The sequence below is a fragment of the Lutjanus erythropterus genome, chromosome 1 (genome assembly GCF_056507025.1).
Source record: "Lutjanus erythropterus isolate fLutEry1 chromosome 1, fLutEry1.hap2, whole genome shotgun sequence".
In the NCBI taxonomy this organism is placed as follows: Eukaryota; Metazoa; Chordata; class Actinopteri; order Lutjaniformes; family Lutjanidae; genus Lutjanus; species Lutjanus erythropterus.
The window spans coordinates 44,443,875-44,468,825 of NC_139317.1; the positions used below are offsets into that span (position 1 = coordinate 44,443,875).

At 38.0% G+C, this 24,951-nt stretch overlaps 1 protein-coding gene across 1 annotated transcript in view; it reads right to left on the reverse strand.

The window, feature by feature from the left end:
• Positions 1-20,726: 20,726 nt before the first annotated feature.
• lrrk1 (leucine-rich repeat kinase 1) overlaps positions 20,727-24,951 on the reverse strand; it is a 119,168-nt gene continuing 114,943 nt past the window's right edge. Inside the window, exon 38 of the mRNA XM_084722128.1 lies at positions 20,727-23,658. Coding sequence (XP_084578254.1) covers positions 23,481-23,658 — 178 coding nt within the window. The 3' untranslated portion in view covers positions 20,727-23,480. The remainder of the gene's footprint in view (positions 23,659-24,951) is intronic.

Here is a 24,951-nt window from a genome sequence, read left to right on the forward strand (position 1 = left end):
CCAGGACATGTGCTCCAGTCCTGGTCCAGCACCTCGGTGCTAGCTTTGTCTGCTTCTGTCACTTGGGAGCCACACGGTCCTGGCATGAAGCAGTCTGAGAGACTGATCTCAGATCAGATGATCTGCTCCAACACACCGGGGGCAAGACACATTCTGACAGCATCTGGAGGACGACGCCACATATGAGCAACAAGCAGTTTCTTGGGTATTGTCTTCAGGTACAGTTCTGAGCTACTTGAACTGGAGTGGTTCCTTTTTTCAGTATACTGACATTATTCTCACAATTCTGACTTTAGAATCTCAGCGCTCTGATGGTGCGTTCCAACAACGTCGTGTTTACCATTCTTCTTCAAACTCAGAATTCACATTCACTGGGAACATAGACAGTATTTCAGTGCTGAGGTTGAGAGACAGAAACACAAGGAGGGGATTTTATACTAAAACCTCCCTGAAACACTCACTTGATTTGATTAATTTGGATTGTTGAAGCCACCTGTCAGCCTCAGATAAGCTTTGGAATGTATTTTTCCACAGGATGAGGACTGCACATTTCTTCACTTAAGGGCATTGGGAAGGGATCTCTTAATGAACAGGAGGAATGTTTACAGCCAGCAAAAAGTGGCTGTAAATTAAAATATCAATGATCTTTTTTGTAACCTGTGCTTAAAGAAGGTTCGGGGTATTTTTCTTCTTATGTTTTGGGACTGTCCTCCTGCAGAACTTAGCCAATTTGATATATGAAACAGTACCTGCAGCTATATGTGTTTTGACTATCAGTTCTTAAACTTTCCAAACTCAAAAAGTGTCATTTTTGTTAGACTCACACCAGCCAAGTCAATAATTCCAACCAGCTGGAAGCCACCTCATTCTCTTACTATCAGACCTCGAATCCTCTCCTTTTTATGTCATATACATGAACTCTCAGCAGCTCCAATTAATGCTGCAAATGAGGACATATTAAGGGTCTGCTGCAGTACTGCTGAATCCTTGAAAAGAATTCTGTAAGGTCAGTAAACTGCCTCTAGCTTTCTCAATCCAGTGTGCTTAGATGTGCAGTTCCCTTTGTTTTGTGTGTCTGCCCAATGTCTGTGTTCATCTAGGCATGCAGTTTCTTTTAATTCTCAGTACTTTATGAATCCCTTTTTGAGAAAAGCTGTTTACTGTCAATACTAGTAGTTCGTGTTCTAAAGCATCCCATGTGTCTAATGCATCATGGGGCCACTATGTAATGCTTACTGAAAGAATGTTAATTATGTGTTCATGTAACCTTTCCAGATCTTTGTTTTGTATAGTCTTGCTGAATTACTATATATATATATATATATATATATATATATATATATATATATATATATATATATATATTCATGTATGTATGTATGTATGTATATGTATGTATATGTATGTACGGACACCATTTTAGTGACACAGACTTGGAACAGTGTGAGAATATCATCTTTCACAAAACTTACACTAAAGGCTTTCTGTTAAAAATGTGTATTATACAACAGGTAGTTCCAACCAAGCAATCTGATTGGTCAACTAGACATTTAAAGCACGCTCAAATCAGCATGACAGCACAAAGGACTCATCATATGACTCCACTTTCTTTAATGAATATAATTCACGGTGATACAGGTGCAGCGACCCTTGTATGCAGCAAGTCAGACAGCAAACAGTTTAATGAGCACCATGAACATGCTGTTTTTGAAAGGTTAAACCCCAGTAAATATGGATTATTGGAATTCTGAATGGCTATATTTTTCAATACATTTTGACTTTTGGACTTAACAATGCTCTGGAGCTATTGGACATGATGCAGAAGTTAAATATAATGACAATCTGTCAAGGGAAAAATCAAAAATGGAAAAATCAAAATGGAAAAATCTGTCCATGGAAAACTAACAAAGCAGTTCAGTGTTTATATGTGTGGTATTTATTCAGTTTGGGAAATGCCACGATCTCATTAACATTAGCTCAAGCTGACTGGCTGACTCAACATGGACTAGAACTCATCTCTGTTGCAAGGTCAGGGGTCTGCAACCTTTACGATCCAAAGAGACATTTTTAGCCTAAAAAAAAAAAAGAAAGAAAGAAAAGAAAAATCTGTTTGGAGCCACAACTATTAAACTCTCTCTTTTCCCTGAAGATTTTTTTTTTTAATTTGGCACCAATAGCTAGCTTATGGAGACTCAAGAACAGTGGTTCCAAACCTTTTTCCCTTGGGGCCCCAACTACTTGTATCTATGAAGAGCTGAGTCCCCCATCATGAAAACGCCCGCACATACACCGCAAGAATAAGTGATTAATTTCAAAGCTTTACTGTTCATTGTTGTTTCCATTCTTCGAACCTTTACCTTTGAAAAGCGCCTCTTTTTTTAGTATAAGCTTAACTGTTTTTCTTTTAACAATAATGCTTCATTATCAGAGAGCTTGAGATGTTAGAGTTGTGGCTCATTAAGTAACTTATTATATTTAATTGAGCACAAAGAAACATATCTTTTTGAAAAGATTTGTTTCAGCTGATGTGTGCAAATCTATTTTTAACTGCCTTAGAGCAGACAAAGTCTTGGGGACCTCCTGTGATTTGTGGTGCCCCTAAGAAGACTAGCCACCACCAAAATTTAGATGAGAAGATGCCAATAAATGTAGGTTATGAAACAGGTTTTAGCTGATAATACTGCAATAGATTTGAGTTTTGAGCCCAACTTAAACTCTTATGTTTTGAAATACACTTTTAAAAGTTTTGCCTGTAATCTTTAGTTGAGATAATTAACTTTTCTTCTTTAGATAAACTTGAATCTTTGAGTTTTAGAAACATTTTTTTAAAATTTGGTCACAGTGAACTGTGAACATGATTTCACACTGGTGCCTAAACATTAAATGTTTTAATGAAAATATAGAAATTTAAATACAATTTTGCGGGGGTTCCAAAGATGAAAAATTTAAGTTTATATAAAGAAGTAAAGTAGATTATCTCAAGCAAAGATTAGTCATTGGTAAAACTTTTTCAAAACCTAAGAGTTTGAGTTGGGCTCAAAACTCCTTTTTCATAGACCTTAGCTATGATGATGATAATGATAAATGAAAATGAAAAAAAAAAAAGTTATTCCTTTCCATATGATTATTTAGCTGGTGATGGGCTAAAGAGCCACAGGTTGAAGACCCCTGTGTTAGGTCATTACTAAGGACCAGCCTGCTCACTGGAGTGGTGTACTTCGTTTCATTACAGAGGAATTCTACTGACGTGACCGATGTTTTCCAGTCATTAGTCAGGCCCTGTGTGTTTCCTGGGAAATGGAGATAACACAAGCTGACAGTTTCACCGTCTTGCTGATAATCGTGTCAATGCTCACCCTCTCTTATGATATTGCTCAATTCTGCAAGCTAATTAAAATACCCTGATGGCATCACTGTGACATCATCAGGGTTATGGTCTCAAAGCTCCTGAAGTTTGAGGGAAAAAAGACAAAGCTCCTTACAGGGCTACAGAGAATATTTATTATACAACTGTCCTCACAGGTTAAGTAGCTCTCCACGTGGCATATGTTTTATATTGTGTTATTGCTACTTTTACTCAAGTAGAAACAGGAGCACACACTGGTTTCAAAATATGACTGCACTGTTGTTGTTTTCTTAAAGCAAGTGAAATCATCTGCCAGGGCAGAGAAAATATTTCAACCTGCTTCCAGAAGAAGCGGATTTTAAGAAATGAGCATCTTGGAACGAAAAAAGAAAATGAAACTCATATTTTTACTGCACTGCAGATTTTGACAACTTTTTTTTTTTTCAAGAAAATAAAACTTTACAGCAACGGCATCATCTGCTCTCCTTCAGACTTTGTCATTGTTGACAGTCCCACAGACATTATCATCATGATGAAAAGCAGCCACACATGGTGGTACACACACACACACACACACACACACACACACACACACACACACACACACACACACACACACACACAGAGTGAGGTGTGGAAGTGATCAACGTTGTGCCAGAGCTGTTCTTTTGAGAGAGCCAAATCTCCTTGAGACATTGAACTAGAAGCAACTGTGGTAAACAACAGAGGCATTGTCCTGCTCTGAGGGGGTGTTGTTTATTTCATAACCCAACCAACCAGTTTCCCCCCCACCCTGTCTCCCATCCTCCCTCCTCTGATCCCCTTTAGTCACACTCTAACTCTGATTGCAGATCTGAGTTGCTCACTACAACCATCTACACACAGAAAGATTTAATAATAGATATGTGTACAGATTTATTGCTTTTGTTGTGTTTAAACTCATATAATTTCAGTTGAAATACAAGAATGATGTCAGACTTTCCCTATTTGTTGTTGCTGAGTGTGTTGTGGTCATATTTAGTTTTGGAAGTGTTTCCAATCACTGTTGAAACCGCCCACAAGCTGTTGTGGCGTTGAGTGAGGTCAGAGGTCAAAGTCATACAAGCCAAACTCCGAACCTCAACTGAGTTTAAGAGACTTTGTTTCCTGCATTTTTGTGACTCTTAAAAATGAAAATTAAGTAATAAGTACACTGCAACAGATTTTTTGTTTTTTTTGTTTTAAATACTTGTGATTTTACTTTTAATTCTTGGGAGATTTTACAAAATGCATGCCCTTCCTTAAAAACTTTCCTTGAGAAACCAGAATTCTTCTTTTCGTCTTTTCTTTTATCCATGTGGAATCAGAAGACCTTTGGAGTCATAAGATTTATACACATATATACACAGATATGACAAGAAAGGGGGATGACATGCAGCAAAGAGACGCAGACGGGAGCTGAACCCAAGGCCAATGCTGAGGACTCATGTCCTCGCTACATAGAACGAATGCTCTACCAACTGAGCCGCCTGGCCATCGAGGCATGAAAATGTGTCAGGATCGAGAGAAATATAGGAGAACTGTGATCCTGGGAGCGGGCCTTAAAAATTGTGATACTCTTAGGAAAATTGGGAGGGTTGGCAAGCATGGTCAAAGTCTACAAACACTGTGTAAAGCCATATACACATGAAACATACTGTTAGAAAGCTGAGATTCTTGTGTTTCGATCAATGCCAACAATTTTGAGATACAATCAACACCAGCAGGAACAATCAACGCTACAAACAAACACACAATTACAAAATTCAGGAGACTCACATTTGAAGACTGAATAGTAACCCACTGGTCAAAAGTATTCTGACAAATCCCTCCTGTGACACTGGCATACATCCAGTCAAGCCAGTCCAGTAAACATATTCAGTCACAACTTCCATTGACAAATATCCATGGACTGCATGAACCAGCTGGTAGATGTTTACTTACCCAATCACGCCAGTCTGTTATGATCCAAAAGTTTGGGCGAGGGGATGATGGGTGTGACAATAATTAAAAGAAACTCTGGGAAAAAGGAGGAAGGGAAAACTGAGACAAATGTACAAATGTATTCTTTTTATTTGTTAATCAAGTTCAATTTTAATTAAGACCAAAAGTTAATTAAACATTTAATAACAAAAGAATGTTCACTTAAAATGCTAATCAGATAACAAGTGGATCCCACATTAACACACAAAAGACAGCTAGTGTTTTTTCTAGTCAAAGTACACAGCTATTCTGCAATTATGTGTACTCAGGTGACATACCGTTTGAAAGCTGAAATTCTTGTGATTCCAGTGACACCAATCATTTTGGGATACAATTACATGAGCAGGTACAATCAGAGCCACAAACAAGCAAATAAACAATTACAAAACTGAGCCAACTCACCACTGAAGAACATCAAGTGATAATCCTTCTCTTAGATCCATCTGTGCCCAGAGTTACCAAGCAGATAGAAGTAAGATCTTGGTTCCAAGATGGCAGCTGCAGTCTGGCCTTTTGATTGACACCTCATTTGAGCCAATATGAGCTTCCATGTCCTATTCACAGCCCACAATAACCAATGAAAAAGAAGTGCCTGCCTCTCTTTTCCCACGTAAAGACAGAGCCCATCGGAACAGATGCAGATGACTGGCACCTTGTTTGCTGAGAGCTGCTTTTTTAAATGAATTGCTTTTCCACCAGCACTTGATCTGACACTTTTATATGCACAAAGTACAGTTTCAACAGTGTAAAAAAACACTATAATGTGTTTATGCTTCAGTTACTCTGAAGCAGGGGATTTTGGGGTCTCCAAGTGACTTTTGTCGATGACGAGCTCAGGCTAAATGCTGTGGTCCCATTGTACTTTCCAGTTAATAAGTCATAGTTTTTCTGTAGGCATATTTTTGCCAAAAGAAAATTCAGGCAGGAATAAAAAAACGTCTACTTGAGTCTGTTCAACCTTCTAATGCCAGTAGCACTTTCAAAAGAGATCAAAACCATGCATGTACTCCAAATGGCTCAAGAACAGTTCTCAGTTTAGCTTGGGTTTGCCTTGGATCTGCATTTTGGGCTGATTTTACAGGAGTGGAAAGAGATAGCTCATACAAGTTGACTTTACTCAAAAAAATCAAGTTAACACATTGCCTTAAAGGAGAAATCTGTTATATATTTACTGTAATAAATCATAAAATAACCACAATATGTCATCAGAGATCAAGGGTACATATTAAGTTCAAATTCTCGCTTCTCTGACAACATCACTACAGCTGCGGTGTTTCTATTCCAAGCCCAAATAACTGTGTTAGTTTACCCTTAGAATTCAAATTAAGGCCGTATGCTTGTAGAATGAGTAAGTGTCTGTTTATGACTTGTTGGAAATCGTTAATAATCTTTTAGAGGGAGTAGAAGTTTATAACAGTTAAATTGAGTGAAATGTTAATGGAGTTTGGTAGGCAGTGAGACAGGCACTCACTTAACTCAGAGTCCAGTCTATTATTTCAGAGCAGTGAGTTTTTGTTTTTAAATTTACAATGATAGATAATTGACCGTTATAAACAGCTGATCAGCTTATAGTGGAGGACTAGTCCTCAATTGTAATTGTCAAGTTATGATGTTGAAACAGCTCACTTCGTATATTAAATAGGATTTCAGCCTATTTAATGTACAGTCTATGGCTTCAACTCGCTATGTGGGCTGCTGTACTCATTTTGCATGCACAGTTGTTACATATTGCTCCTTTAAAGGTGCAGTATGGGACCCAAGGGGACCTAACGGGAAATACTGGTATAATGGGCACCACAACCAGAGCTGGGCGAGCCTCCCAGTGAACACTAAAGAAGTCAGATGAGGACGTGTCACAGGCTTCTGACACTGGATCCTCTTCTTCTCGGAGACATTGTGTCTTGGTGTCCTGTAACAGTCTGTAAATAGTCTGGGTGAATGAGAAAAAGTAGGCTGAGTGGAAATCAGAAACTTCTTACTGGATCAGAAAAAGAAAGAGGAAGTCAGAGATCAACCTGTCATTGACAGCTCCTTCACAGGCACAATAATCAGGTTCCCATCAGCACGTCAGCGGAGTCCAAAAACCACACAAGATACACATCATGCTGCTTCGAGGACAAAGTGCTGCAAATTGCAATTTGTCAGACTCTTGTTCATATTATCTTTCAGAAATTCAACCTCAACTTTGAGTGCTCTGAATTCCATGGCTTTTCTGTCCAATAAATTAACACATTCATTCATATTGAATATCAATATAATTTCACTGTGTTGAACTCTAACAATGAACCAGCATGTGGGAACTGTAGGTGTATCTGCTGCACTGGATATGTACTATGATATATTAGGTGCACAACATCAACATTAAAAAATAATAAAAATAATAATGATAAATAAAATAAATCAATATTTCTTCCTCCGTACTGGCAGCTTTAGTTTTAGTTTAGTTCACAAATGCTGCAGTTGGTACCAGTGTTCAAAATTATGTCTTCAGTACATTGTAAAACCAAATGCTCAAATTAATAACATATAATAAGTAGCTGAAAACTTAACATTTGCTTAGAAATTCTACTTACTTGACAATGTTGAGTAACAGTAGAAGTTTCTTTCTGTTGTGCTTATAAACTCATAATTTCTGATTACTTGGAAATTTAATGAACATGAAAAAATAGGTATTTATATTTAAAATTATTCAGTTCTACTGACCTATTCTAATTGAGAGGTGTGAATTAAAATGAGTTGCATTTACAGAAAATATTTGTTTTGGTTTAATCAATCATTTTGACTTAACTGTAATCAAAGAGTACATGAGCACTAACTTCAAATATTTAAGATCTGATTACCTCTAACTTTTGAGTTTATGAACTCAAAAAATGTAAGTAAACTTGCCTCAGTTTTTTGAAGTACCACTCATGTCTTTCATTTTACAGTTTTTGAGGACAGTATTTCTTTATGCTCTGGCTCAGAGGGTAGAGCAGGTAATCCCCTGATCACAGGGTGAGCGTGCAGTAAGCATAAAAAATCTTGTAAAACTCTTTGGATAACGACGCTCTGTAAATATAGCCGTTTACCTTTTAATAAAAACACAGGAGAGTTGACATAATATTAGACAAAACAAGAAGATAAAGAAAAAGGTAAAAACAAGGTTAGATGACATGATGGTAATGTGTAAACTATGTGTAATTATCAGCTGTATGCTGTCACGAACTGAAAAATCAATTTTTTTTATTTGGATTTTGAAGAGAGCTCTGATGATGTGGCTCTGACTCTGCTGCCTCATCAGTTTTTCTTTAAAGGTGCAATATGTAAGAACTGGATGCCTGTCAAATTTATACTCCAGACAAATTCTTCCTTTCACTCCTCCCACACATGCTCAATCATAATTTCCTTGCCATCATTGTATGGGGCTGTCTACTGTGTTATCAGCTGTTCACATCTGTCCAATAGCACAACGTCACACCTTCATTGTTAGCCTGTCATCTCTCTGCAGTCGCTTTGAATGACGTTAGTTCCCTCATGCTGCTGTAATGTGCGTCCTGCCGCCTCCCCATCACCACCCAGTCTTTGCTGATTCATCAGCCTCATCAGCCTCCCAGTCTCAGCAGCATCCGCCACCACCACCAGTGTCTGAACTCCATGGGGGGATTTATCTCTGCTGCTGCTCACAGCAGACGCTCTTTGACAACAAATCTCCTTATAGAGTTAAGGCACCAAAGACTCTCTGTGAAGACTTCATTATCACACGCCATCTGTTATAATAAACCTTATCTTTATGTCACTCACAGGTTAGCTGCTTAGCATGCTAACTTCAGTATCTCTGCAACACAGTACATCGGTGTCTTTGACATGATGTCAAAACTGTTATTTCATCACATTCTCTTACTAAATATAGTGCATTTTCCATGTTTTAAACTAGACATTTTAAAGTTGAGCTCTTTAACCAGAAGCCTGTCTGTACTCCCCTTGTCCCTTCTTCTTTTTCTTCTCACACGTTCTCTCTCCAACTGTCAGCCACTCTTCAGCTACTTTTAACTTGTTGAAGTGAAAGTGAAGTGCTGGAAATGTCGTCACTGGAAGCTGAAGTTTAATTTGGTTTACAGATGCTCACAGCGGCAGTTCAAGTGTAAGAGCTGTGTCACAAACTCAAAGGATGTGACAAGAAGTGGAGTCCACACAAGGGTTTTCCTGAAAAACAAGGAATAATTTCTTCAAATAAAGCTAAGACAAATCATAAGACAACAGAATAAGGTGCATGCCAGCTGTAAGAGGGGAGAGGCAGAGTGAACACAGGGCCCAGCTCATACAGCTCAAAGCCCAGGTGAGCTTGATCAGCTGATGACCCTCCTTTGTCAGTCAAATTCCTGATGAGATGGACAAACAGCCTCCAAGACAGTGGGAAGGGTGTTACAGCTGAAATAAGTCGATGTGTTAGTTGCTGAGTAACCTCAGAGTTGAAGTGTCTGTTGACAACTAGGTACTGAAAGCAGTTAAACTGATATTCAGCTCCTACTTGAGCTCCTGGGTGATGATTGGGCCCACTGTCTTTAGAGCTTCGGGCTCCAAGTTGTTGTGTCCACACCAGATGGTCTGAAGGAGACATGTTCTACTGTCCACATGTATGTAAGTCTTTTTTTTCTTCCACTTGTGTTTTATTAGATTTGTGCTCCTGCTGCTTCCTATTATACAACATAATTTTGCTGCTGCAGCTTCATTTTTCCCCCATGCAGCCTCTTCCTCTGCTCTGTTTCTGCACCCCACCCAGACACTTTTAATAAACGGATAGCCTTTCAGCCACTGATGCAAACAGTGTGGTGATGACGCTAAGAAGTGATAAGATCATATGAAGGTTTGTAGACACATGCTGGTGAGCCACAACTGCCTACACGGCATGTGAAAGATACCTTAGAGGAAGCAACAAGTCTTATCATATCGTTTTATTTCCTGATATTTACTTAGTGAACGGCTTCCTGTCAGATAAAAAAGTGAGAAATCTGATTGACTGTTGAGATAGTCATCCTGTCTGGTGATGGTGTGCAAGTCTTGCTTAACAAAATCCAAATTTCCATTTCTTCTTGTATTAGGTCACACACCCTTGAAGGTGCAATATGTAAGAATTTTAGGTTAAAACTTTTACAGATTAACTAAATTATTTACAGAATCTGAAGAAATTACAGCTTTGAGTTCATGTCAAAGACATGTGTATTGTGTTGCAGAAATATCTACTGAAGGTAGCATGCTAACCAGCTAGCCCCAGCCTGTCCTGTCTCGTAATCAGTGGTGGACAAAGTACTCAACCCTAGTACTTGAGTCAAAGTATACTCCTGGTCAAATATTACTCAACTACAAGTGGAAGTTGCTCAGTCAAAATTTTACTCAAGTATTCAAAAGTACAAATTACAAAGTACATTTTCTAATATCTGTACATTGCTGTATTGTTTTCATGATGCATTTACAGAAGCTTGTAACTCTCTGAAACCACCTGATGATGAACTGACCTGCTTGTAGAATCACTCTGATACACAAAGTCTATAGAAACACCTATAAAAACTTCAACATAGAAATACAATCAAAAACAAAAAGGACAGCTGTTGTCATTTTCTGATGTAACTGTATTAAAATCACATCATAAAATTAGATTGAAGCCGACTGTAAGGAGTTCAACAAGTCTGTTAAATAACTGAGATTTCTTTCTGTCTTCAGGATCAGAATATACATGAATTATGACATATTTTCACCTTGATAAAAACAATCCAACATTAAAAGCCTTCCTGGAATTATTTCTCTTTCTAATTATAATAACATTTAATTGTCTTTCTCCTGCCGTCGTCATTACTGAGTTTAGTTAAAAAGCAGAAACAAGTCATCCAAGCGAGCTCTCCCTCTTTGATTCAGTCCCAGTTGAGAGGAGCTGTGATTGGTTTCCTTCTGTGAGGAACACAGCATGTGGCCAATTACATTTAAGAAAACAAAAAAAAAACAAAAAAAAAACAAAAACAAATACTCAAGTAAAATACAGATACACAAAAACTCTACTTAAGTACAGTACTCAAGTAAATCTACTTTGTTGCTGTCCACCACTGTTCGTAATACCACTTTGTACCTCAAGAGGTGATAGTCTGATAGCTCAGGCCTTCTCCGAGCAAGTTCACTAAATATTCTGAATCCTGTTTTCTTATCAAACAGAAAAAAACAACAGTACACAATCTGAATTCAATTTCCTCTCTTTTACTGATCTAAAACGAGCTTAAAAGCCATTAATATGAATTAGCAGGTTAACACAGTAAACACACTAATTCAGGCCTGAGGAGGCACACTATATATAATCTTCCATACTTTTTCTTCTTATCATTTTTCCTCCGCCAGATTTTCGGTCTGTAACTAGTCCTGCACTGTTGGAGCAAGTACACGAAAAGCACACCAAAACATGAGGAAAATTCAGGACAAGTGTGCAATGACTTTTGTTAATGATTTGCTAAACAATTTCCACGAAAATCGCAAAAAAATGCAAAAAAAAAATCCCATTTTTAATGTCCATATTTTAGGTATATTTTATTGGTATTACTGATTTTACTTCAAACTACTACAAGGAACTTTCATATTTTGTTGATTTTGAAGCCCCCGTGGACAAAAGTGGTAGTGTTTCCACCATAACACCCATCATCTAAATCTAATCTAGATAAAAAATCTCCTGCTTCTCATGAACTACTCGCTGTAAGTTTGCCAGTAAAAATGGAAAGACGGGTTTGTTTCATCTGATTTCAAAAATGTATCTGACCCGGTGGCAGACATGAAGAACAATAACTATATAGAAATTAGAGCTGCTAATCCATTAATAATTAATGACCAACTATTTTGATAGTTGTTTTTAAAATTCTGTGATTTCATCTTCTCTTCTCCTCTCTCACAGTAGACTGAATATCTAAAACAAGACATTTGAGGACGTCATCTTGAACTTTATGACATTTTGTGAATCAAACAACTAATCAGGTAATCAAAAGAATAACTGACAGTTGCAGCTGTAGTAGTAAAAATAAGTCGGTTTTTTCTGCATCATAAGCACTTTTATTTTTGATGCTTTAAATAAATCCTGCTGACACAAATGTACTTTTACTCAAACTATTTTTAAAGTATGGTATATACTACTGTGACTTCAGTAAAGAATCTGAATCAAACAGTCTCTTTCTGTTTAATGACCTCCAGCTCCAGAGCCCATGGACATGGAGAACCTGGAGAGGACAGGCTACATGAAGACAGAGCATCAGTCCCTGAAACACATTTAAGATCCCAACGTGATAGATTTAGTTATTGATTGATTGACTGATTGATCAGAGTTAATGTAGGTGTTTTTCTGTACCTTTGGTCCAGACATCCGTCCAGACTGCAGGACAACATGATGCCAATGTCTCCTGATGACTGCGAGGCTCTGGCGCAGTACATCAGTCCCAGAGACATGGACGCTGTGGTGAGTAACACTTCATACTGAGACTCTGCTGCTGTCCACAGTCACACTTTAATGTCATGTTTGATGTAAATCTGTCTGTCTGTCTGTCTTTCTCTGTGTTTTTCGTTTCGCTCTGCTTTCAGGCCAACAATCTGATTTCAGGATTTGACGACTTTGGCATCGAGGTAGACGCGACTTTAACCTGTTGCTCTGCACTGAATAATTCTTCACATCTGTTTCTCTTCATTTTTACTAAATGTAGCTGCTTCTCCTCCTCAAACATCATCATGTGCTGCTTTTTGCATGATAGCATTTAATGGCTAACGTGTGTTTTTGTGTCAAATGGAGTAACAAAGACAAGTCTTAAGTGAGACAGCTGACAAACAGGCTGCAGTGTCAGTGCTGACTTTCCTGCTCCCAGTTAGAGTTCTGGTTAAACTGGTCTCATTATTACGACACTCCACCTGTTCACTGGTCTCATTAGAAAGTTCTCTTCCTTCATCACTCTTATCTTGTTACACATGAATTTAAAAAACTCTTGTTTCCATTGGTCACTTAGTCACAGAAACCTGGGAGGACAGGGTCCAGACTGAAACCAGTGGTGGAAAGAGGACTGAAAATTTTTACTCAGATACTGTTACATTACAAAACTATTACTCAATTACAGGTGAAAGTACTGGTGTTAGAAATGCACTTCTGCTCAGGGGTCACCGTCACCTCCTCCAACTAGGGCTGCAAATTTTGTGCGTTTTCCTTAACTGATAGATTAATAGTTGAAAATGCCAACAATCGATTAATTATTAATAATTCATAAGATGCTTTATTTGGTCATTTCTTTGTCATTTTAAGTTTAAGTTTCTTTATTTAACAAATGGCTCCACCAGACAAAACAATGTCAAATGAGGTTCAGTGACATTTCTGACTGATTAAATATCCATGAATACATTTGGAATTGTTTAAATTCTCAATGGCGATTAATCGATTAATCTATTAATCGATTAACTGATTAATCATGCTGCTGCAATGTTTTGTTTTTCATCCATATTTCCTGGTTTTCATTGGTCTGTTTGTGATCAGATCACCTGATTGGCTACTAAAATGCAGATGAAAGGTTTGGCTATTAATTCAAATTGTACTCAGATTTTAAAAAGTAACTAAGAGGATTACATAGTGTAATGAATACTTAAGTACCAGTAAAGTACTGAGATGAAAATCTACTCATAAAAGTACAAGTACCCAAAAAGCTATTTAATGACAGTAATCTGAGTATTTGTAATTAGTTACCTCCACCCCTGGTTGTTTTCGTTTGATTTCACATAATGTTACATCACATCACCTTCACAGCATGAATGTATATTTAATCAGAGCTGCAAAGTTTAAATGTCAAACGTCGGAGTATCAAGTACAGATTTGATGCATCTCATTGGTTTGTGTGAAATAATGATCTGCAGCAGTGACATTAATATGAAATGATGCATGACTTTGTGTCTCTGCTGCATGTGCTGCTCGTAAAGGTCTGTCTACAGTTCACTGCACAATATTCTACACTTAGTTTCTCTGTAGTTCATAAAGAAAGATAGTCACAAATTAATTTAATAACCCGTCGTCCGTTTTCTTCTTCTCTTCCCAGATGAGTACAGAGTTTGAGAACCAAAACTGAGGACGATGAGTTTCTTCTCTTCATCCACGTCTTCACACTGTACTTTCTTTCAGAGCTTTTCTTTCTTTATGGGATCATGTAAGACGCTCTTGAAACTCAGATTCTGGGGTCAGGGACCCTTTTAAGTTTGGACACAGGTCTGAACAGTAACAATGGAGAGACTAAAGCCCCATTTGGACTGGAGGGAAATGAAATGACAGGATTTAGTCTGTAGTAAGTACAGACATTGAGCAGGACAAATCCAAATCTGAAGCTAAAACACATGTTGATATCATTCAGTGTGACGTCTCTGATGTCCATCACAATCAAACCTCCATAAATCTGCTGAGAAATCATCAATGAAAGATGCTTCACAAATCGTCTGTGATTAATCAGATTTCTAAGCTTTTGTCAATATCAAAATAATCCAGTTATAGTTGTCTGTACAGGGAGCTGCTAATAGCCTGAAAAAGCCTTTTTCTCCAGATTTTGTTGGTGCAGAAGAGTCTATCAGGGTTCCTACACAGTATGGAACACTGTGGGATTTGTTTCCAGACTATTGCCCCTTTTCTTTTCTTTTTTTGTTTTTGAATAGATAGAAAATTCAGAATTTTAAAAAATAAATGAATAATAGTAATACACTTTTTCCAACAAATTAGGGAAGAAATTATGTGAATTTACATTGTGCTTTTTCACAGCAGACTCATCCCGCATCGTGTCATCATTTTTGGAAGAAGGTGATTATTATATGTGAAATAAAAATCAGCAAGACAAAAAGATGATTGAATGAATGATTGAAACCTTTATTTATTCTGGAGAAACTGAACTCACCTTTCAGGACCTGGACTTTTGAGGTCTGCCAGCTTCCTTTGATATTCTCCAAGTCTGTCATTGATACTTTATCTGTTATCTCTACCTGTCCACTTCTACTGTGTGCAGATAAAGCTGTCGAGACAATTGTGGAAAAGTAGTTCCACAATTACAAAGTAACAATGAGAAACTTACAAAGTTACGGAAGTTAAGTAACAACAAACATTAAATATTCAATATTAATACCAACACTCTAACACCATTTTTTGCTGAGAATGTATACTTTAAGGATTCATATATATATATATATATATATATATATATATATATATATATATATATATATATATATATGTATGTATATATGTATGTATATATGTATGAAATATGTCTAATTTAGGAAATGTTTTGGTTTGCTTTAAACTTGCTCTGTGTCAGAAAACAGCCTGTTATGCATGTACACAAAAGTAGCGAGCCTGCAGATAAAATACAAACATGCATATCCATGTATACTTTAACATAATATTGTATGAACATAGATACAGGCGAAAACCTGCACCCACAATTCAATCCATGAGAAACATGGAAAATAATATGGATTTTTTTCCCATCACCTGGGTGTAAACAGGTTTCTGTACACCAGAGCTCAGCAGTCTGAAACTGTCAGAGGAATCTCAGTGTGAACTCAACAATAGAAAATCAAATCAACCCACTGTCCCACTGATAGATCAGCTGTTTCTAACTCATTCTGTGCAGACAAACATTGTTTAAACACACTGAACTTTATCATCAATTATACTGCTGATCAAAGGTTTGCAAAGATACTAAATATGTGAGACCACATCTGCAGAAAAATAGAATATTTCCATTTGATTGAATGCAGGACACAAAAATTTGACTTTTGCCATTTTAGAAAACTAAAGTATTTTTCTTTGTTGGGTGCACCATGTCCTTTCATTTCATGCTGTTACACTTTATTTTAAGGCTATCAATTTATTCACAGATCAAACATTTAATAAAAGTTATAAAAATCTATTGGATGTCTATATTTTGGGGGGTTGTAGTTTCTTTTGTAGGATTCTCTGATTCATTGGCTTCACAAGTTAGATCAGTGCTAACTTGATCCTCAGGTTATTTTTGAGGCCTCTGTACAACAGCAAGATTGAAAGGGTCTCAGAAAGAGGCTTGGGGTATCTGTCATTCATTGGTTCATCTATCCAGCTAGATAGATCACTATTTTCAAGTTTGAGGACTGTGGTTCACTCTTTAGCTTACTGTTGAATCCTGGTGCAACAGGAGAGAATGAAAAACTCTAATCAAGAGATTTCATGTATCTCTGATTCATTGACTCAGGAAGTTAGATCACTGCTTTCAAGTTCTGAGGAATCAGGTTCAATCCTTGTTTTTTCAGGCCTGTGTTCAATGGAAAGAGTGAAAACCTCTAAGAAATAGACATCAACTGCCTGTTCAGAATCAGAGTGGACTGTCTTAGGTTTCATTCTTATGAGGTTCAGTGAATTCTGAAGTCCAGCACCCAAAGTCAAGAATAAAAGCATTCAGACAGGACATCTTAGTGCAAAGTGGACTTGTTGACATACTGGGTTGATTCATGACAAACTAAAGTCATCAGCTCACTCAGTTATGTATTGGATGCAGGGTGTCAAGGTTCTGGGTTCAAACCTGACAGAAATTTTTGAAAACAGAACTTTCTTCAACAACTCTAAAAGAATCCCAAACAAGCTGAACTTGCTGCAGAGAGATGAGCTCAGGAGGCTAAGAGGTGAAGACGGAAGTTGTCTGATCAGTGTTGGTTTGAATCCTGCTTGAGGACATGTGTTATTGTCTTGAAAGACACCAGCAGAGCAACGCCCCCTACAGGCTGCTCTGATTCACAGTTCTGGAGTCCACTCACTGGGCCTGAAAGCTTCCTCCTTGCAGGAGTCCAAAGCTCCCATGCTAGCAGTGCGCTGAGCTCCCAGTCCAGGCAGACTCAAGCCAGCTAGGGCTGTTGGTTGCAAATAAACTTTATTTGTAAAGCATGGTTGAGTAGCGAATTGAGCTAACTGGCAAATGGCAGCAGTTAGTGCAGTAACAGTTAGCAGTAGTTAGTGTTTATTCTGGTGATATGCTGCCCCCTGTTTGTGTGGACTGTGACAGCTGTCAAATCCTTACATACTGCACCTTTAAAGCCTTTAAAGATATACTTGCTGTTTGATCGTGCGTTTGCATAGACAACCGGCTGCATAGTGAACTGTTCACAACACGGCCACTTGTCTAAGCATGTCACTGGAAAACACCACTAGAGGGCACAACAGAGAACTTGGACCATAAACCACCTGTAAAATAAAAAAGAAAGAAGGAGATCCGTTTTTCCATCATCTTCCGTTGGGCATGTACTTAGTGGTCTCAACCCTGTTTCCATTAATTTCAACATGTTTTGATGTCGACTTCCAAAACTGAACTTATCTGTTGCCAGCTGTTGTGGCAGACATGATTGTCGCTGTATAGCAGCAACAATACGTCATACAGATGAGGGTTGTTGTGGACTTCTTCAATGAGTCTGTCTTTAAAACTTTCTGCCACTGTTGACCCCTGACCCTGTCACTGCATTCTGCCCCTACACTGCCCCATATCAGTCATGTGAGTATTGCACTTTGTGAACAGGTAGTGTTAATTTCTGAGGACGTGCACAACTGATGCTCCAAATGGACGCAGGACACGTGAGGCAGACGTCACGCATATGTGAACGCATAGTTAAAAGCAAGTATAGCTCCTCCCTAAAGGGACACTCCACTGATTTTAAGGGACAGTTTACTGATTATGTCATCAGGGTTTTCTCTACTTGGGTTTGAGGAGAGCAAATCAATAACGGAAAGGCTGATTTACAAACAAGAAGTATGGAATCTGAAAGATGGAGAGACATGATAAATGAAAACACGCTATTGGTTGCATCATAGGAAATGTAGGATCCAGCATTTTTGGAACTTGAAGGGACTAAAACTGAGGACATTTCTGCTTTGCTATTTTGACTTTGACTAATCATTTTTCATTTTGTCTCTTGTGCGTGCAAAATTAAAATCACTAGAACACATCAATAATACTGTATTCTGCTTGGAGCACGACTCAAACACTTGAGGAGAAACAGGGAGACCCTCCAAACTTTACAACAGCAGTGCATCAGAGGTGATCAAGTCCTCTCTCTACTGCCCTCTTCTGTCTGATGTTCTCAGGAAAAACCACAAGTATGACTGAAACATTAATCCATGTGACAAGCTTAAAATGGTTTTTGCTCAGTAACAACACTACAGAGATGTGTAAATCCTGCCTGCATTATAAATCCAGTAGGCCAGCAGTGATAAGAATGAGTGTTATCCTGAGCAGAGCTGCTTCAGTGAGAGCGGCTGCTCGCGGAGGCCAGGACTGCTGTGGGTACTCTGGCCTGAGCAGAGGTTAAATGAGAGCACCCGAGGACTGAGCATGATTTATTCATATCAGTGCAACAGAAGGCCAAGTCTTTTTAAATGACAAGAGCATCATTCATGATATTTGCAGTGCCACCATGTTGGCTGCTGAGTAAACTCCTGGCACCGACCCTGTCATCTTTACAGGAGGGCCCGCAGGTACTTCCAAGAAAATCTCTGTAGCTTCTTGTCTTTTCAGGATTCTGGATCATTTGGGGTAAAAACTATCACAGAGTTCCAGCTCAGAGATCAATTTTTATAACCACTGATGTTTGCTAACAATAAAACTGTCTCAAAATGGTTGTATTTATATAGATCCTGTACGCAAAACCACATTACCAAGAAATGTAATTCAGGCAGGAAACCAGTCTAATTAGTACAGTTTAGATGCAGCTGATTATTAGTTAAATGAATCTCTTTCTACACTGCCACAGTTCTAGAAGCTCATCTCCACCACTGTGATGACAAAAATAATCCTGTAAGTTAGTCTCAAAATCATGACTTAGTATCTAAATCATATTTTGAAGTCATTATTTTGAGATATTGTGCAATATTAAGTTTCTCTTTATTCTGAGATACAAGTCATCATTTTTAAGAAACAAAGTGATAATTTTGAGAAGCCTCTGGTCTTAGTCACTATTTAGAGATACTAGATGATTATTTTGAGATATTGATTATTGTGAAATATTAAATAATTATTTTGATAAAGTTTCTCATTACTTGTAGATACTAATTCATTAACTTAAGAAATCTGGTCATTATTTTGGGATAAATCATTATTTTGAAATACTGATTATTGTGCAATATTAAGTCATTGTTTTGATAGTTTCATATTATTTTTTAGATACTAACTCATTAATTTAAGAAACTAAGTCATTATTTTAAGGGAAAAAGTTATTATTTTGAGAAAGTTTCTGTTTCTTAAATTAATGACTTAGTATCTCAAAATAATGACTTAATATGGGAAATCAATGATTAAGTTTCTTAAAAATAATTACCTAGTTTCTCAAAAGAATGAGTTAGTTTCTGAAAATAAAGTCATTTTGAGTTTGAATCATTATTTTGAGAAAGTAAGTCATTATATTTAAGAAATAAAGCGATTATTTTGAGAAAGCAAGTCTTTATTTTCAGATGCTGAGTCATATTTTGAGACAGTTTCTCTGTACTTTGAGAAACTCAAAAGTTATTTTGAGGAAGAAAAAAAAAACTCATTCTTTTGAGAAACTAGGTAATTATTTGGAGATACTAAGTAATTAATTTCAGAAACTAAGTCATTTTGAGTCATTATTTTGAGAAAGTTTCTCATCATAATGACTTACAGGATCTTTTTTTTTAATCACCTTAGCAGAAATGGGCCTCACAGTGTACACAGTGGGACTGACCTTGCTGCCAGGAAAATGCCTTGCTATGATTAAACATTCATCGCCTAATGATGTCTGAATGATGTCTGAAGTCTGTAGAGAGCCGTCATGCACTTGACAGTTTGACAGTGGGTCAGCCCTGAACCCTCGGCCTTAATGTCCATGAGGTCTTTTCAAAACTTGTATGTAGGAGGGAAGAAACAAATATATTTTGTTGCTTAGTTCTAAGGTCTTCTTGCAGCAGGGAGGGTTTTAAAGAAAGACACTGACACGTTGCATTAGGGGAAATGTAGGACCCAGTCAGGATATCTCAGCCTGTGCTGCTTCACAGTTGTTGTCAACTTTATAGAAGTGAAATACTAAATCACTGATTTACCACATGAATCTCTTCACCTGATACAGTGAACCAGGTGTGCAGTCAGAAACGGGTCAAACGGGGATTTTTCCAAGCATGGAGCACAAAGCTTTGCCAAATTTCTGAGCAGGAAGCAGCTTCTCATGTTGCTCACATCAATCAGCTTCCTTCTCCCAACTGTCATCATCCCTTCATCAGAGGACGCGTCCCTCCCTCTCTACCACAGACTGTGCAGCGCATGAATGCGGGAGGATTTATTTGTTGTGAACTGAAGTTTCCATTCACCTCAAAGACTACGGTTTTCAGAAATGAAACTGTTATCTTAAGAACTTTATTTGGTGCCATATTGTACAGTGATTATGTACACAACATCTTATATTGCAATTCACTTTCATTTTACATTCTGATAAATAAATAACCTCTGCCTTAATACAAGGCTGTCATGGAAAATATACAGTTCTTTACTGGCCACTGTAGAAATCTGCCAACTTAAGTAAAAAAAAAAAAAAAAAAAGATTTAACTGGAAAGATAAAATGATTTCTATGTAAAATCGTGTTTGGAGTGATGGTCTCTGATGGTGCTTCTCAGCCTTGACACTGAGACTGACAGCTCTTCATTGTCACTACATAATTAAACACATGCTTCACCCAAAGAATCCCTTTGTGCATGTGAGAGTAACATGAACCTGCAGAAGGAAAACTACTTCTTAAAGGGATATTTCAGATTATTTGAAGTGGGGTTGTATTAGTAATTAATCAATGGTCAGTGTACATATTTTAGTTAGCTAAAAAAACAAAACAATATCATTTTAAAGGGTCAGGTCACCCCAAAATAAAAAATACATGTTTCCACTGGCCTGTAGTGCTATTTATCATTCTATGCTGTTTTTGGTAAGAGTTGTAGAGTTTTGGAGATATTTGGAGATATCTAATGGAGACTCCTGCCTTCTCTCCAATATAATGGAATAGGATGGCCAAAAAATACTTCTGAAACTCAACAGCAATGTCTGTTCCAAATATCATGACCCAGTTACTCAAAATACTTGCTGTGAGCAGTTTTATGTAGAAACTACTTTATTTCTACAAGACAGAAAATAGTTCCGACATGAAACTGCTCACAACAAGGTCTGGGTAACTGGGTCATGATTTATGGAAAGAGACACCAGATTTGAATTGGTGCTTTGAGCAGCACAAGCCGAGTGTTATTTAGTCTCGTTATACTGGAGAGATGGCAGACAGCTCTACAGCTGATATCTCCGAAACTCTGCAAATCACACCAAAAAATTCTAGATGGGTAAATAACACTACAGGCCAGAGGAAAATATGTATTTTTTTATTTATTTTGGGGTGAACAATCCCTCTAAGCTTGGTTTAGAATATTTTCACTGCTTTACTTAGCTATCAGACAGATTTTTTTTTGTCAGAAAACCACTGTTATATAAGCCAAATATCGTTTTCTCCAAACCAACCAAACTCCATTGGCAAAAACAGTAATTTTACCTTGCAAAACATGAGACCTGCTGGTCTACTGCTGCCTCAAACTAGTTTGTGTTACTGTCTAACTGTAGTGTTTTAAAGTGTTAGTTTGGATTCACCAAAGTCACACAATAACCAACACTTTAAGGCGATGGTAGACCAACAACTCCTATGTTCTGCAAGGTAAAATTACTGTTTTGCTAATGGAGTTTGGTTGGTTTGGAGAAAACGATATTTGGCTTATATAACAGCAGTTTCCTGCCAAAAAAGTCTGTCTGATGTCAACCTAAAGCAGTGAAAATATTCTAACTAGACCTTAAAGGGATAGTGCACCCAAAAATAAATACAAAAATACATGTTTTCCCCCTTGCCAGTAGTGCTATTTATTCATCTAGATTTCTGGAAATGGTGTTATAGTGTTCATTTAAACCGATACTGATTTGCTGACCCTGCCCACAGCAGTAATTTGCAACATCTGTGCTCCTGCACCTTCTCCAAACTTGGGGTGTGTTGACTGCCATCCACTATAAGTTACTAATACAAACCCACTTCAAATAATCTGAACTATGCCTTCAATAAAGAAGTAGAACCCCCAAACATGTGATAAGTGGCACAGAGTGGAGCAGAGAAAGCACTCTGGAGTCTGAAGCTAGAATCAAGCTTCATTTCTTCTTTTTTAACGTGGTCTTTTATCTGTCAGAACCTGCCAAAAGAACCAGGCTTTGATGGCAAAATCTGGGAGCCACTGGTCTGTTGCATAATGTTGCACACAACACAGATGTTAGTTTGTTGCTTACAGGCCACTCTGGTTAACAGCGGGGAGCTGTGGCTGGCATGCAGATTCATACAACAATGTTTAGAGCTAAATTGTACTTAAACAAAAAGAGGAACACTGTGTTCTGAGGATGTGAAGGTGTCATCTCCAGCCGGCTGTTTTGTTTCCAGAACACAGCTGTTTCCCAGCAGCACCAGCTTAACGCCACTGCCAGTTCATTTAAAAACACTCAGTGCTCGTCCCTTAAGAATGTCCTCGTCCAGTGTCACCTCCACAGGGCATGGAGCTTGCAGATTGGAACAGTTAAATGAAAGAAAACTGAAATAGACAGACAAAGAATAAACAATGGATGGCAGCAGCTGGAGTGAGACACAAACAGTCCACCATCTGGAGCTGAATCCCAGTCATACCGAAGTGGCTGACAGGCTGCTGCCAGGGGCCAAATGGCATATAGTGCTCAACATTAAAATGCAACCCACATTAAAACCTCTGTGCAGAAGTCAATTATTAAAACGTCTCAGTTTGGTTCTGGCAGCCTTGATGAGTGACTCAGCTTTAGGGCTTTTGATGTCTGCTGTGGGATTACGGATTCTTCAGGTCTTAACTTATTATTGGTGCTGAAGTATGTGGTGAGGGGACATAACTGGTGTGCACAGCTTGAGGCTCAGCCCTCCCCCTCCCCTCCTTACGTCACTGTGATGTGAGCATTCGGCAGCCCCTCTGCTCTGAACACTGGCAGTCTGTCGGGGTGTATTCCCCCTCGGCTCGCCCTCCGTACAGAGCTGCGATTCTGCGCCCTCGCCGTCACAGCACAACGGCTACCTTCTTTTCCTCATGCTGGTCTCCAAGCGGCCCAGCTCCTCGTAGGACTGGTAGAAGACTTCCAGCTCGTGGCAGCCCCAGCCCCTCCAGACACACAGGCACCACTCCATGTTTTCCTTACGAAAGCCGCATACAACTGTGTCCTTTGCCACTAGAGCTGCTTCCTCCAGGATCCTGGGAGAAAGAGAGGGAAGAGGGGGAGTGAGGAAGAGATCGATCAGCGGGGGGAGAAGAGGGATGCAGAGCTAAAGCTGGTGGCACATCTGTAATTAGCTCTTCCTAGAAGAGGCTTTTCTAGGAAGCTGCTCCCTGGAAAGCCACTGAGGATACTGAGTGTACTGTTAGAACAGAAGTTACTATTTGTCAAGAACTAAATTCCTTCACTTCTCTGCTCTAAAATGTCTCCTCCACAGCCCTTTCTCCTGGAAAGAGAACACAGATCAAAGAACAATGATAAAGGGATAGTATGGAGTATTTAAAGTGGGGTTGTATGAGGTACTGATCTTATTTTAGCCACCTAAAAAAACAGTATCAGTTTATGTGTACACTATTAGAATATGTTCATCACTTTACCTTTCCATCAGACAGGCTTTTTCTGAGGGGAAACCACCATTATATAAGTCAAATATCACCCTCTCTCGCTCAACCAGACTCCATATGCAAAATCATTAATTATACCTCACAGAACACAGCAGCTGCTGGTCTACCACTACCTTGATCTGTTAGTTTGTTTGTCTTAATGGTGTGATTGGTGAGGTCTAAATTACCTTTTAAAACACTGAAGTCACACACTAATACAAACAAACTAACAGATCGAGGCAGCAGTGACCAGAGACTGTGAAGTAAAATTGCTGATTTTGAGTCTGGTTGAAAGACAGCGAGTGATATCTGGCTTATATAAAGAAAGTTTTCTTTTGGAAAAGACTTTCTGAAGGCAAAGAAAAGCACTGAAAATATTCTAGCTACAGTAAAATTCTAATTATAGCACACACTTAACTGATACTGATTTTCTTTAGTCCAGATTGAGGACCAGGGGTGTCCAGGCCTTCTCTGTTACGGCCCCCACTGTTTGGAGCAACCTCAGACAGATCAGACAGACAGGCTCCTTATCTTCTTTTAGTCCACTTTAACTGGGATTTTGGTTTGCTTTAATCTATTTTTCTATTATCTATTTTATTTTTTTTTAACCCTTTTTATACAAATGCATTCTCTTTATTATTGTTTGTCTTTATAATAATTTTATATTGTTTACTCTATACTTTTGGTTAATGTTGCATAGCTTTTATACTGTTTTTCCATTTTTTAATTCAATTATTTTTTAGCACTTTATATGTCTGTCTTGTAAAGCACTTTGTAACTTAGAAGTGCTTCATCAACTGAGAACTGAAAGAAATCACATCTTTTGAAAAAAAAATAAAAAAAATACTACCAACACTTTATTTTTGGTGTAACCTTTAATGATTTATA